This window comes from Myotis myotis, unplaced genomic scaffold (assembly GCF_014108235.1).
Source record: "Myotis myotis isolate mMyoMyo1 unplaced genomic scaffold, mMyoMyo1.p scaffold_m19_p_2, whole genome shotgun sequence".
Classification (NCBI taxonomy): domain Eukaryota; kingdom Metazoa; phylum Chordata; class Mammalia; order Chiroptera; family Vespertilionidae; genus Myotis; species Myotis myotis.
Window position 1 is genome coordinate 131,113,810 of NW_023416324.1, and position 15,988 is coordinate 131,129,797.

The window sequence follows — 15,988 nt, forward strand, 5'->3', positions numbered from 1 at the left end:
CTCAGAGCTTGGCACTAACATGTGTTATCAATTTTAGTTGAAGTTCAAAAAGATGGAACTTTCTTTAAGCAAATGTTTGAGATTTCTGCCATCACACCATTAGTCAAATGATGTTCCGACTCCAAGAAGACCTCCATTGGCCACTTTTCACTTAGTGAAATAGAAGGAATTATATAGATAAAAGATTGATGTGGTTTTTTTTGTTGCAGTTGTTATTTGGGGAGGGATTATTTACTGAAAATTTTAAAAAGTAATAATAATGCACTTAACTATAAACTTTCATTACTAAAGAATGCCAAAACCGTAACATTAAGATGATTTTTTAAAATAATTTAAACATTTCTGTATTGGTGTGAGAATCCATTTTACAAAAAAAAAAAAAAAAAAAAAAAAAAAAAATTCTTAGTAATTTGTTTCCACCTTTCTATCTGCTCCACATATGAAAAGGAAACTGGAATAAGATGTCATTTTTAGAGAAAATGCCAAATTCGTGCTATTTTCTGTTAACTTCTCATAAAAAGCTTTTTTCTGCACTTGTTTCAAGGGTACTACACCCCATGTCATAGACAATATAGACAATATATAGTTATACTTGCTTTATTAATAATGTGCAGAAATAGTTTGTCAGGATAATCAGTTTTTGAAACTTTGAACATTGGTTATCGTGCGTTCAAGACCTTAATCTGATAAATCAGTTGAAGCCATCTCATTCTAAGCACCCACATAGCAAAACTAAGAAAATCTCTACTCGATATATGAAAAAAATTGAGGCAGGAAGTGCTATTTTTATGTGCTTAAAGAATTTCTTATTTCTTCAACATTAAAGAATGTTGTGTACTTCCTCAATAATTTTAGATATGATGGGTTTTTGATAGTTTTGGAAAAACAAATTCAAATTATAAAATATGCCATGGGCCCAGATACTGTCTTTTAAAAGTTTAAAAATACAATATCTATCCTAAAGGAAGAAGAAATATAATTACATACTTGTGTAATAGCTGTCTGAGTAGTTCTGATCTTATACAAACTTTCAGAAGGGGAGAAAAAGAAACACTCCTAACTCACGAGGCAAGTGATATCTTGACACCAACCCACACAAGAATATTTTCAAAAAGCAAAATCACAGGTCAGTGTAACATATGAATACATTTTCAATAACACTGCAATAATTTTAAAGGCATACATAGCAATGTATTAAAAATGATACTTTATCATACCTGTTAGTTTATTCCAAGCATGCAAAGTTGGTTCAATATTTAACATCCAAGAAAGTCACAACATTAATAGATAGAAAATAAAAAGGCAATCTCAATAAATGCAGAAAAAACAATCATTTTAACTTAAAATATTTTCTTAGCACATCATACATAGAAAATATGTATGTCTGATAATTGCATATAAACACACAAACACACCTATAGACCTCATATTCAATCGTGAAACATTAAAAGCATTTCTTTAAAAATAGCCGAAACCGGTTTGGCTCAGTGGATAGAGCGTCAGCCTGCAGACTGAAAGGTCCCTGGTTCGATTCCGGTCAAGGGCATGTACCTGGGTTGCAGGCACATCCCCGGTGGGACATGTGCAGGAGGCAGCTGATCAATGTTTCTCTCTCATCGATGTTTCTAACTTTCTATCTCTCTCCCTTCCTCTCTGTGGAAAATCAATAAAATATATTTTTAAAAAAAAGCATTTCTTTAAAAATAGAATTAAGAAGTCTGCTATCATTACTTCCATTCATTATTATACCTAAGTTATTAATTTTACTATTAGAGAAGAAAAATAAAAGGTAGAAACTTGAAAAGAAAAAAAATTGTAAGCTGTTCTTGCAATATCAAACTGAGCACATTCATATTACTACATTCATTAATTGTCATTTTACTTACCAAGCAAATCAGCTGTGAATGGAGTAACAGAGAGCAGGAATTTTTTTCCTGTCTTTAAAGATATTAAACTTTGTTTTAAATTAGCATCAATACATATAAAACTTTTAAGGTCAGCTGAGTGTAAAACATTTGGTGTGTTAACATTGATAGAGATGGTTGGTTAAAGAAAATTTGGAGAAACTGTTTTTTAGCTTAATTTTGAAGGCAGAGGTTATCTTTAACCAGCCTTCAATGACAAACATGATATAATCAATTGTAAATAGCACTTTGCCAGGTAATAAATATTTTACTGAAGTCAAAATGGAGTTGGCCCCTGTGCTCATTAACTCATAAACCAGTGGATATAACAGAGGTTATTCTTAGCATGAATAATGTCTAGATTAAAATGGAATTTTGAAAAGATTGTCTATATTTTACATGATTTAATAGGAAACTCACAGGAAAAAATACTCTAATTCAGTGCATTCCATGAATCAGTTAGGTATAGTACATGAAAATCTATAACAAAACTTTTTGTTTCTAGTCAAAGGTGATTTAAGACTTCCTTCCTGGAAATAGTGAGGCATATTTTGTCAATTTTTTTCAGTTTTCTTTCTCTTGCTTCTGCTTTTTCTTCCACCCTGATTCTGATTACATGATATTAATATTGAGTGTGGGATAATAAGGCAAAATATCTTAATCTCATACTAGATTGTGTTTAAGACTTTTGAAAAAAAAAGACACACTTACTGTTAATAGGAGTTAATAGCATTTCTTTTGGAAATGAATTAAATTTCAAAATTTGTGATATTGCAGTCATCGGTAATTTTTACTTTTGCATAAAATATATTAAAGTAACGTTTATTTGATGATTGCAATAAACTTTTCTATGTATTGCTATATCTCACATTAATCTGATTCTTCTTTTTATAGAAAAGGTGATTAGGAAGGTTGAGGTGAAATAAGTAGAGTTGAACCTGGAGTTCTCCGACATTTTGAAACACGTTTCTTCTGTCTTCAAACAGTGGCTCAATGATTAGTAATATCTCTGAGCCACTAGGGATAGTTGGGAAAATGAACTGATTATAACATGCTGATATGCTTCCCTTAAGCTTTTAATTATGAAAAAAAATCATGATTTCATGTGTACTCATAAATAAGTTTAAGAACAAAAGCAAAATTCCCCTGCAAATTTTGTTTTGCTCATTTTTGATAAAATTTTATTTCATCCAGTCACCCAGCAATAATTGAATTGAGTTCAGTTCAGTATGGATACTTAGACTTGTTTTAGTATCTCTGAAGGCAGTAAATGATAAAGGTTCTTGATGATGTCACTTTTAAATCAAAATGCACATGAGAGAGTATCCAAACTTGAATAGAAACACATTGCATTGTGTGCAGATGAGCTGGTAATTTATAATTTCCAACCACATTCCATATTGTTAGAACTAGTTCTCATCATTATTGCATCTCTTTTTCTTTAACCCCATTCATCATAATCAAAATCACAAGGGAAACTAGGTAAAGATACCGCTTTCCAATATAGAATATTTGTATTTGTTTACTCTTTGTGCATTTCGGCTTGCTGAATCTTTGAACTTAATGTAAAGCACATTTTTAGACTTGACCATGTTAACTGGTGTGTTTATAAATACCTAAACTGTATAGCTAAATTCAGCCTGATCCTATTTCTGAATGGTCATGAGGCTTTGGCTTAATTGACTGGTTTGAATTTTCAGCTACTTTCATTTTCATTTCCCTTGCCAAACATTCTACTAGACATGTCCACAAAAAATGAAATGGTCATAAGCCTGGGATCCAGAAGGAAGAGGGAAGCAAAGGTCTGGGTAGTGCTGTGTGCAAACACAATAACAGGCCCCTGGAACTGAGGGTTGCCTGTCTAAGGCAACATATCTATGACTGCATTCTAGGTATGCATTGAATTTTGCTAGATAGTATTCATCCTAGAATTCTGTTAAGAAAGGAACACAAAAGTGTATACTGATTTATGGAGAATATACATATGCAGAAATTCATCCCTTCAGGTCAGGTCTCTGGGATCAGTCTTTAGACGTTTCATTGACCAGTTCAGGAGTAAGAGAAGTTTACAAGGAGATATTGAATCTTCCCTTTTTTCTTTAATATTTTAAAATCAAAGCTCAATTATAATTTTGAAGAAGCAAGTTCTAGAGACTTAAAGTTTTGGCTAAATTGACTTTTCAGACATCACCAGACTACATATATAATGTTACTCAAGATATATAACTAAGTTACTCTGTTAAATAGAAAATAGATTGATGTATCAATTGGTTGTTACATATATAAAATTATTTGAGCAATTTCATAAAATTTAAATAATTTTATTACCTCAATAAACAAAATACAGCTTGGGAAACATTCAAGTACCAAATGTAGGAATTATAATCTTCACAGTACTAATCCATAATTCACAAACAGCATGAATTAAGAGTTTTCACCTATGAAAGGAAAAAAAATCAAAGAAAGTTATTTTCCATCATGAGAATGGCAAAGTAAGCTTGCAGTGGTTCTCAACCTTCTGGCCCTTTAAATACAGTTCCTCATGTTGTGACCCAACCATAAAATTATGTTTCGTTGCTACTTCGTAACTGTAATATTGCTACTGTTATGAATCGTAATGTAAATATCTGATATGCAGGATGGTCTTAGGCGACCCCTGTGAAAGGGTCGTTCGACCGCCAAAAAGGTCTCGACCCAGAGGTTGAGAACCGCTGAACGATCTTGAGAGGAAAACTATATGTGCTCTTCAATTAACTATTCATTTAAGTTTGTGAAAAATCTATTATTTGCTCAAAGTCTTCCATCAGTACTCAGTCTTAACTCAAATCTTCTAGACGTGGAAGAGGGGTGATTTTTCTTCCTTTGTAACATGATGGATTTATAGCTAAAACAATGTCATAGCAACAGTAAATGAAGAGAATTACAGTGTGGTAATATATGTGAGCTTTGAATCAGAGACAACTGTGTTGGGAATCTGCTGCAGCACTAGCTGTGTGACCTCAGCTGGTTTCCTAAATCCACAGTGCTTTCCGCTAAGGAAACACAATGGGAATAATGCATATTCCTAACGCATAAGGATGATGTGAAGATGAAGTGAAGTCATTATGTCAAGTACTAATGTAATTCTACATGATTCTAAATATGGAAAAATTACTAGTGTTTCCTATGTCCATTTCATATGTGTTTTTGTATTTAAATGTTTGTTTTATATTACTTATTTTCATAGTTGTCATGATGCATGTAGAGTTACTATATGTTTACAGCTTTGTTCACATAACATTATTGTGTAACAATTATTTAAAGTGCTACAGTCTTCAATCACTTAAATTCAGAATAATTATATAATTGTCACTCACAATTGTCTAAATCATTACCAATTGTTGAACATATGTTCATTTGTAGATATATATATATATATATATATATATATATATATATATATATTAGTATATTTAACACCTTTGTGTTTAATGCCTTTTTATATACCTTAAATGTTTTTCTCAGGATGAATTTCCAAAAGTAACAACCTAGTATATTCAGGTTGCAGTATTTGGCTTTGTAACTTATTCCCTGTGTGGTGTAGAGTAATTTCATCATCCTCTTTATATCTTAGTTTTTGTATGTGTAAATGGAAATGACAAATAATAAGTTAGTGCATATAAAATAATCAGACCACAGTCTTGTACATTTTATAAAAGGCTATTAAATGAATCTATATGCTTGTTAAAATATTTAATAGCATTTAAGGCCACATATTCCAAAATGGTTGTTATAAGTTACTGCCAACAGCAATTTTAATTTTATTTTTCTTTTAAACATAGCATGGATTTTATAATTTTTAATGTGTTAAATGTATACAGATAAAAATATTATAATTATTATTCTTAATTGTTTTGTGCAGTTCACATGTTGAATCCATGAAGGCAGGGTCTTTGATTTATTTCTGACTAACTAGCACAAGAGAATATCTAGCACACAGTTCTGTAATTACTTGTAGAAAGTATAAATGATTGTGGAATTCTTGGCTATATCTTGAGCTTGAAAGCAGAAACACTTGATTTTGTAGATCAGCTAAGGTGCAATTAAAGTGAAGAAAAGGTCATATTTGGTGTTCATGAAAATCCATGCCAAATAAGCCAATTTAGGTATTATAGGTTATGAGCTCTTAGTCAGAAAACAAACTTTAATTTTTTAAAAAAAATTAGTTTCTATTGAAAATTAATTTTTTAATTGCAATGTTGCAAAATTGGGAAGGCAGGAGAAATTTTTACTTTTTTTAATTTATCAGGTGTATTAAAGTGTATTATATATGCTCATTGCATATCTGTTGAACTCTAATAATGATTATATATTTAATTTACAATATATCTAGGTAAACCAGTTATGATTGTCACGGAATACATGGAGAATGGTTCCTTGGACAGTTTCTTACGTGTAAGTAGACGATTTTTACATACATATGTGTATCTCTCTCTATTTATGTACATGCATACATAAATATGGAATGAATTATTGAAAATGTCAGAGACAATCTCTAATACAGTGCCAATTAGATAATCAAAGTTCAAATAAAACTGAAATTTGCAGAGACTGAATAGCAAAGGGAAGGCTATAAATTTGAATCTTTATCTTGAAGCATCCAAATGTCAATGGTTTATATTTTTTAAACGAATTTGTTCAGCCTTCTTCAGCTTTTTAGTACTGCCAAAATTCATATTGATTAAAATAAAAATAAAAAATAATCCTAAAGTTAGACATAAATAATATTGATTTAAGACATATAACCTTTTTTTATCTAAAGTAACCTCAATCTGCTATACGATAGCACACCATCTATCTCTCACATAGTTCTGTCCACTCAGAAAATAGGCATGTTCTATAATTCCAAAGTATTGTCAACTCAGAGATATCATTTTGGAACAAATATAATGTTCAAAACATACAAACATTTTACACTGTCAATCACCAGTCACTGCAAGGGATAAAATAAAAAATAGACCCATCCTAAAAGGTACTTTCAGCAGTATATATGGACAGATGGTAGATAGATGATGATAGATAGGTAGATTTTAGATAGATAGATAGATAGATAGATAGATAGATAGATAGATAGATAGATAGATAGATAGATAGATAGATAGATAGATAGATAGATGATAGATAGATAGATAAACAAACAGTACATTTAATTACTTTGGAGAAAAACTAAATTTTATATGAATGAGAAATTGCATTATTAATATTCGTGAGCAAAATATAAATTTATTAGAAATTACTTTCACAAACATATTTCAAAAACAAGCAATTGTTCAAATTAAGTAATTGAAATCATAAAAATATTCTTTTAAAACATTATTGTTCATGTAGATATAACTAGACATAGAATTTTATACTTATGTATGTATATATTTGTGTACTATATTCATATGTGTGTATCTATCAATTCATTTCTTTATCTATGGTCTAAACCAGCAGTCATCAACCTATCAGACCTCACAGACCACCAGAGGTCTGCGAACCACCGGTTGGCGACCACGGGTCTAAACTATATATTTCTACTTTAATCCAAAAGATTGGAAGCTTTTCTAAATCCAGAACTCCAACATTATGTCCTATTACTTTCTATTCTATAGCCTATAATTCAAGGTTTGGTAGAAAAACACAGATTTGGTAAATATTTTTTTACTAATTTTGAAGTAATTATATACAGTAATTAAAAATATAACATCCATCTTATTTGAAAAAATTCACAAAAACATCCAGAAAACTAGAAAGAAGAATGAACAGTCATACAAATTCTATATAATAAAAGGCTAATATACAAATTGTCCCCTCAACTGGGAGTTCTATTAGGACTTCAACCAGTGCATAGGGCCGTCCGTCCAACCCGTCCCAATTGGCCCTGATCGGGGCAGGCCAGGCAGACCCCACCTGTGCACAGATTCATGCACCAGCCCTCTAGTGAATAAATAAAACTAAAATGGCCACAAGATACATTTTACATTCTTGATCCTGAACTGAACATTTCTAAGTTGTCAGTATATCCCATAAACATGATAGTTCAGGTTTGAACTTAAAGTCAAAGAATATTAAGTTCCTTCTTGTTACAAAGTATTTAGTAATAGCACTTATGCTATTTTGTTTTAGCCTTGTATTCATTCATTTACATATCTTGTTAGGCTGGAGTGATTAGATCTAAAATGTATAGTCAGTATTATTACAATTCCATATGTGAGATTTTAACCAAAATATATCTTTAAGAGATACAACACAGCACATCTTAATTGTACATTTGAAATACTTCCCAGAAACATGATGCCCAGTTCACAGTCATCCAGCTAGTGGGGATGCTTCGGGGGATAGCATCCGGCATGAAGTACCTCTCGGACATGGGCTACGTTCACCGAGACCTTGCTGCTCGGAACATCTTGATCAACAGCAATTTGGTGTGTAAGGTTTCTGATTTTGGACTTTCACGTGTTCTAGAAGACGACCCAGAAGCTGCTTATACAACAAGAGTGAGTAACTCTTTCCTCCCCTCTTTTAGCTTTGTTTTCCACCTTGTATTATGTTGACTCACAAAGATAGAAATCATGTCAATGCTTAGTCATTTACATCTGCCCCCAAAGGAAACTTATCCTTTAACATTATAATATTGTTACTTTAATGGGAAACTAGATGATCACTATTGATGAGCATGCTAATGATTTTAATTCTGAAATCCCCTTCATTGATTTAATGTTTCCCTGAAAGGGGCAACAAGATTATCATATGCTTGAAGTTGATGTTTTTATTTTTCATATTTATATTTGAGGCATTTTTAAGTAGACTGTATAAATTCTTAGTACCCTCACCAATATCTATAGCTTTAAAGCATTTTAAAGTAATATTTCTATAATAAACACATGTTAATATTATAAAATTTTCAAAACAAAGTAATAAAAAGAAGAAAAGTCATCCATAATTGTGCCACCCGCAAATAACATTTGTGGTTTTATAAGTCAATTCTTCCAGATTTATCCTGCATATATATAAAATAAAGGGCTAATATGCAAATGATCATCATGCCCTCGTGCCAGAGCCGGGGGACCTGAGGCTGTGCTGCCAACCCCAGCGCCGGGGCCAGAGGACCTGAGGCCAGACCGGGGAATCTGAAGCTGCGCCCCCTAACCTAAGGGGCTTGATGGGGGTGGGGCCACCCAGGTTTGGGTCTCGTACAATTTCAAGGTGCACATGGGTGGGCGGGGACTTGATTCTGTGTCCCATGACACCCCCCCCAGACTCTGACAAGAGGGAGATTTTCATATACATTTTACTAATTTTCTCTCATCTCTGACACTTCTATTATAGAGAAAGAGCAAATAGCAATATTAAAATATTTCCTCTAATTAGTTCCCTTTTAATGTGCATGAATTTCGTGCACTAGGCCACTAGTGTGTGTGTGTGTGTGTGTGTGTGTGTGTGTGTGTGTGTATGGGATTATTTATAATAACACTAGCCTATTTTTCTCTTTAACAATATAATTCTATTGTTAACAATATACTTCTTGAACATAGCTACTGTAAATAAATAATATTTATATTTTTCATGTTTAATAGTTTGATTTATTCTATTTTCTAGTTGTATGTTTTAGCCAACCCCTAATTAGTTGACAAGTTATTATTATATATACTTTTTATTTTTTTAAAATATATTTTTGCTGATTTCAGAGAGGAAGGGAGAGGGAGAGAGATAGAAACATCAATGATGAGAGAGAATCATCGATTGGATGCCTCCTGCATGCCCCCCACCGGGGATCGAGCCCGCAACCTGGGCATATGCCCTGACCAGGAATCAAATCAGTGACCTTCTGGTTCCTAGGTCGATGCTCCACCGCTGAGCCACAACCGGCTGGGCTATATATACTTTTTAAGTATATTATACAAATGTGTAAATAATTCATCTGCATTTATAATTGTATAAGTCTAGTAATTTACTTGAAAAATATTCCTAAAATTGAACTTTTTGTATCAGAGTCTGTGCTATTTACAAAGGATATTTAACTAGACTGCTGATAATGCTAGACTTTATAATTTTTAGTATTTACTTATTAGTTGTGACCAGTTGTACTTAATGTTTTTAATTTGTGTCTTTTTGATCAAAATGCATTTGATTATTTCACCATACATTTATTGGCAGATTTCTTTAAAATTGTATTTCTTGGGGAACATTTTCTTTCTTGGCAGAATATTTTAAAAATAAAGATATAATAAGTATTACTAATTTTTAATTACATCTTTTAAAATATTTTTTAGATTACCAATTATGCATTACTTATAAAAATGGTATTACGTTTTATATACAGGGTGTCCCAAAAATGTATACACAAATTGAATGATTATAGAGTCAATGTTTATTGACATACAGTTCAATTTCAAAATTTAAGAGAATCTACAGAAATTAATACTTTTTTTGTCAATGCCTGTTTTCAAACTGATGACCATTCTGGTCCAGGCACTGCTGATAATGTGAAGCAATGGAATCACAAACATCAAGAATCATTTTGTTTGATATTTGTGGACCATCAATTCATCAACTGTTGTTGGTTTTGTACCAAAAACTTTATCTTCTATGTATCTCCATTAAAAAAAAGTCTAGTGGAACTTTAGGATAAGTTTTATTTGTCCAAAGATTAGCCTGGCTTTACCCATCATTTCCAATCATTTAAACCTGCAAAGAAATGAAAATTAAGTGTGTTACTAGCTGTTAAAAAGTGTACACATTTTTTTGAACACTATATGTATACTGATTTATAACATTATTTCCTGTTATAAATAAATTCAGTATTTTACATATTAACTTAATGTTGTTTTGTAATCTGCCCTTTTAAACATATAAAATATAAAAATTTCCAGATAACAAATATTCCTTTTACAATATATCATTATATAGGTTATAGTATTCCATTTTTTTCATGTACATAATTTAGTTATCCAATCCACTATTAATTAGAGAATTTCAAAGTCTGGATATTTTTAACAATACTGTGATACATCCTGATATGAAATTCTTTTAGCATTAAAATAACTGAGTGTGTAACTATGTGAGGATTTTGATATATGAATCACTCAACTGTTCTGCATACAGTTCGTTACTGATTGTTATCCTAATAGCAAAATATAATATAAAGGAACCTGTTCCTCCATATTCTCACCAGTCAAAAGAATAAACAGTTGTTTTTTTTTAAGCCAACTTATTGTTTAATTCTAAAAGTTTATTCCTGATTTAAAGAACCACCTCTTTTTTTTTCTAAATCTTCAACCTTGACAACTCAATTAACCACTACCAAGATTGCCACATAGCATCAATATCATACTCTGAGAAATGTCCAATATGACAGACTGAGTTTCATTTATAAATAAAGCTATAGTGATAGGGCCACAGAAATATGAAACACAATATTTTGGAGATGTTCCTAGATGTGCTGACTTAGGGCTGGAACATTCCTGAAGGCTTTATACATCACACTAATATTTTCATTTTCAATTAGACTCTGTAGTGGATTCACTTCATTCATGAATTTAGTATTTTTAAAAAAATGTGTTCTGCATAAAAATATTATTCTTAGAAATACAGTTCCTTAAGTTAAGAGTAAGAAATAAAAGACAATTGTATATCTAGCAGCTAGTTGAGTTGTTTGAGAACAGTAATTATGACTACACAGCTCTTAGAACGATGGAATTGCAAAACAAGGGTAAATATCGCAATCTTGGTTTTTAGTGCTTCTTCTCAGGAGTCCAGGAAAATTAGTCAGTAAACATTGTGCAGAAAAGTATCATTTGTATGACGAACGATCATCCCAGAAAACAACATGTACAACAGATGATAATATATTTATTGTCTCCAAGGATTTTTCTTTTTATTTTACTCATGTAACTCTGTATCCTAAAGATATCCTTCATAAACTCCTGCTATTATATGAGTGTATAACATACTCCATAAAAAATGCAGTTCTTGCTGGCATTATCCTTGCTGTTACAGCCATCACCTTATTCAAGAAATATTTCCAGTTTTAATGAAAAGTATTTGATAAAAAGGCCTTTATTTGAAATATTCAATTTCTGGTGATTCAGCCAGGTTCTAATCCCATGCTTTATCCCATTGTTATATGAGAGCACACTTGTTCTTGAGAGCAGTCTTGATTTCTAGGATACTTGAAGGAATGATTTCTCTTGTAGGAACTTGAAAGACCTATACAAATTGAGATCATCTGCTTCCTGGAGAATGTTAGGTTAACTTTCAGGACTTCATTTACACTGAATGTTACTGTTTTAGGACCAAGGGTTCCAGAAGTCTACTTCTTCAACCTCAGTAGACAAAAGGTGTTGCTGTGTCAAAATCCCTCTGTAGCATTTGTGACATAAAAGTGCATTAGGCTCTTTGCAGAGATGATTCATTCTTAAAGATTCTTAAAAACTGCACAGAACAACTGGGCTCGTTCGCTACCAATGAATAGCTGTTTAGAATTATCCAGTGTTCACCCTTTTATTTTTTTGAAACTCCTCAAAATATCCTTGGAGAGCCTAGATTCCTTCTGAGAAGCTGTAGTTTTCATCTGCACTTTGAGAATAATTTTGACATGCCTGATTTAGTCTTCCATAATAAGTCTTGTTTGGTACAATAATTGTATAATTTACTCTAAAATACGAATAATATGACTATAAAGTAATAAGACTGCAATTTTGTTTTTTAAGCTAACACACTGAAACAATTCAATGAGAATTGCCATACTAAGATGTCTTTAGGAAACGTGTACTTACTGCAGAAACACTGCTATTACACACAATGTATTGGGAGTTCCCCTCTTGAAATCATCTTTACCAGTCAGGTTCCTTTAGTCTCACTTAACACGTTTAACCTATCATCAGTCCAATTCAGAAATTAGTATTTGGTGCTCCAATGCATTAAACCTTTCCTGATTGCTCCACTGAAATGTATTGCTTGTGGGCTACCTGCCCTTAAGTTGACTCATTCCTGGTGACCCCATGAATGAGGGATGCCTAAAATATCCTGTCCTCAACAGCCCTACTCAGCTCTTGTAGATTCATGTCTATGGTTTCTTTTATGGAATCTATCCATCTCATACTTGTTCTTCCTCTTTTCCTGCTGCCTTATATTATTCCCAGCATCGTCTTTTCCAAAGATCCCTACCTTCCTTCTCATGATGTTTTGTCATTTTGCTTTAACAACATATCAGGTTTAATTTGCTCCAGGACACATGTTCTTGTTCAGCTTTAGGTAGAGTATAATTACACTAAAGAATCATGAATGACATTTGATTCAATGCCACAGAATGAACGTACAGTGTCTGCTGCTCTCATTCTAAAAAACATCTCTGTGATAGACAGGCAGGGTAGAAGAATGAAATAGAAATTGTATTAATTAATTATATATTTATAAATTCTTAAACTGGAAGGAGCATCTGAGATGTTGAAAAAATTCTTAGCCTTAAATCTTAAAACAATTTATCAGACTTTTCCCATTGCTGCTGTTGGTATTGTCTTAAGCATTATCACAAGTTTCCCTTCCTGTTGCCTTCAACAGTATGCTCAAAAGGAAAGAGTCCCAGCTAACATAGTAATGCATACTTTTTAGTGTTCTTCCTTTTCCCTAAAGATATTGGATAAAAAGTCAGATTTTTTTTTTAAATTTTCACTTCCAGTCATTTCTCTTCCTTTCTCACTACTGATTTAGGCAGAAACTCCATACATTTACACTTTCAATTATACAATATAATTATGCATCCTGTAACCTTCATAAAATTCCACTGTATATTTATGAGATGTTGAGAGTGAGAAATGCTATATTTTATTTAGTATCATTATGAAAATAGTTCAGTCTTACAGGCACCCTGAAATGTTCTTGGGGACACCCAGAAATGCTTGAATAAGGCCATGAGAACCACTGTTATCTAAAATAGAAACACTTTAAAAATTAATTAATGTTTTAGCAGTTGTTGAATGATGTAGAATGTGACCTACGATATAGCATTATGTGATATGACATTTGAAGAAAAGCCTAGAAGCATAAGTGCAGCTGCATACTAAAGGTTGCAGATCATCTGGAAAACTCCTAGGATTTTATTTGGTATGGATAAGATTGGAGCATTTAGTTCTGCAAATTTAAAACATGAAAGAATTTTTGTTGTTGAGGGAAAAAAAGCAAACAAAAAATGAATTCTCTTTCTTTGATTCCTCATAATGTGAATTTCAAAGTATAATCATGGCGTATGTTTTATTTTTTACACCGAACTACTAATTTACTTTACTTCATTCTAATAGAACCATAGTATTACTGGTGAGAATTCTTTGTCACTGAATAATTTTTCAATCTTTCCCCTTATAAAATTTTATTTTAAACAGGTTAGCATTTTCATATATGCATGAATGCATCTATGCATATCAACATTCTTATATTCATATGTTTAAATAGATGGGATATAAAATTCTAACAACATAGTACTCAATATGTTGTTTTATACCATATTAGAGAAAATTTAGACTTTTATCTAATTACTAGAGGCCCAGTGCACAAAAATTTGTGCACTCGGGGGGGAGGGGGGTCCCGCAGCCCGGCCTGTGCCCTCTCGCAGACTGGGACCCCTCGGGAGATAACGACCTGCTGGCTTAGGCCTGCTCCCAGATGGCAGAGGGCAGGCCCAATCCCTAGGTGCAGCCCCTGGTCGGGCTCAGAGCAGGGCCGATTGGGGAGTTGGGGCACCGCCCCCTGTCATGCACAGAGCAGGGCGGATTGGGAGGTTGTGATGCCACCCTCAGTCACGCTCAGGGAAGGGCAGATTAGGGGGTTGGGGCACTGCCCCCTGTCCCACTCAAGGCAGGGTCGATGGGGAGGTTGCGGCGCCATCCACTGTCACGCACAGAGCAGGGCTCATCAGGGGGTTGGGAAGCTGCCCCCTGTCAAGCACAGAGCACGGCCCATCAGGGGGGTTGGGGCTCTGTACCCTGTCACTCACAGAGCAGGGCCCATCAGGGGGCTGGGGAGCTCCCCCCATCACGCACAGAGCAGGGCTGATAGGGGAGTTGGGGCACCGCCCCCTGTCACACACAGAGCAGGGCCGGTGCGGTGGAGGTTGGGATGCTGCCCTCTATCACCCACAGAGCAGGGCGATCAGGGGGTCAGGGCGCCGCCACTCTCACACTCAGGGCAGGGCCGATGGGGAGGTTATGGCTCTACCCCGTCACACACAGAGCAGGGTCGATCAGGGGGTTGGGGCACCTTCCCCTGTCACGAACAGAGCAGGGCGGATAGGGAGGTTGTGGCCCCGCCCCCTGTCACACACAGAGCCACAGGACGATCAGGGGGTTTGGGCACTGCCCCCTGTCACGCTGATCCCGGTGCTGGGAGGCATATTACCCTTTTACTATATAGGATAGAGGCCTGGTGCACAGGTGGGGTCCTGGCTGGTTTGCCCTGAAGGGTGTCCTGGATCAGGGTGGGGGTCCCCACTGGGGTGCTTGGCCAGTCTGGGTGAGGGGATGATGGCTGTTTGCAGCTGGTCACACACCCTTCAGGGTGGGGGTCCCCACTGGGTTGCCTGGCCATTCTGGGTGAGGGGCTGAGGGCTGTTTTTAGGCTGGGGGTGACTGAAGCTCCGAACCGCTCCTTTTTTTCTTTTTTTCTGGGCCTTGTCTTTGAGGCTTGGCTCCAGCTTTTAGGCCCCCACTGCTGAAAGCAGGTTTCTGTCCTATGTTTACCTTCTGTATTTGAAACAATGTTGCAATCCTGCTGGCTGACGGACTAAGCAGGTTTCTGGGGTTTTGTTTAGCTTCTATATTTGTTACATAGTTGCTTAGAGCTGCAGCTCAGAGGCCGGCAAGGCAGGCGGGGAACGTTGGAGTCCTCCGTCACTGAAGCAAGCAAGCCTCATGTTAGTTTCAAGCTGCCTGGCTGCCGGCCGCCATCTTGGCTGGCAGTTAATTTGCATATTGCCCTGATTAGCCAATGGGAAGGGTAGAGGTTGTATGCTAATTACCATGTTTCTCTTTTATTAGATAGGAAGTTATCTTGTATAAAGCCAATCCAAT

The 15,988-nt window shown here is 34.5% G+C and overlaps 1 protein-coding gene across 1 annotated transcript in view; it reads left to right on the plus strand.

Annotated features, from left to right (window-relative positions):
• Positions 1 to 15,988, plus strand: part of EPHA3 (EPH receptor A3) — a 365,983-nt gene that overhangs the window by 314,804 nt on the left and 35,191 nt on the right. The window contains exons 12-13 of the mRNA XM_036349783.1: positions 6,277 to 6,338; positions 8,213 to 8,422. Of these exons, the coding sequence (XP_036205676.1) occupies positions 6,277 to 6,338; positions 8,213 to 8,422 (272 nt within the window). The remainder of the gene's footprint in view (positions 1 to 6,276; positions 6,339 to 8,212; positions 8,423 to 15,988) is intronic.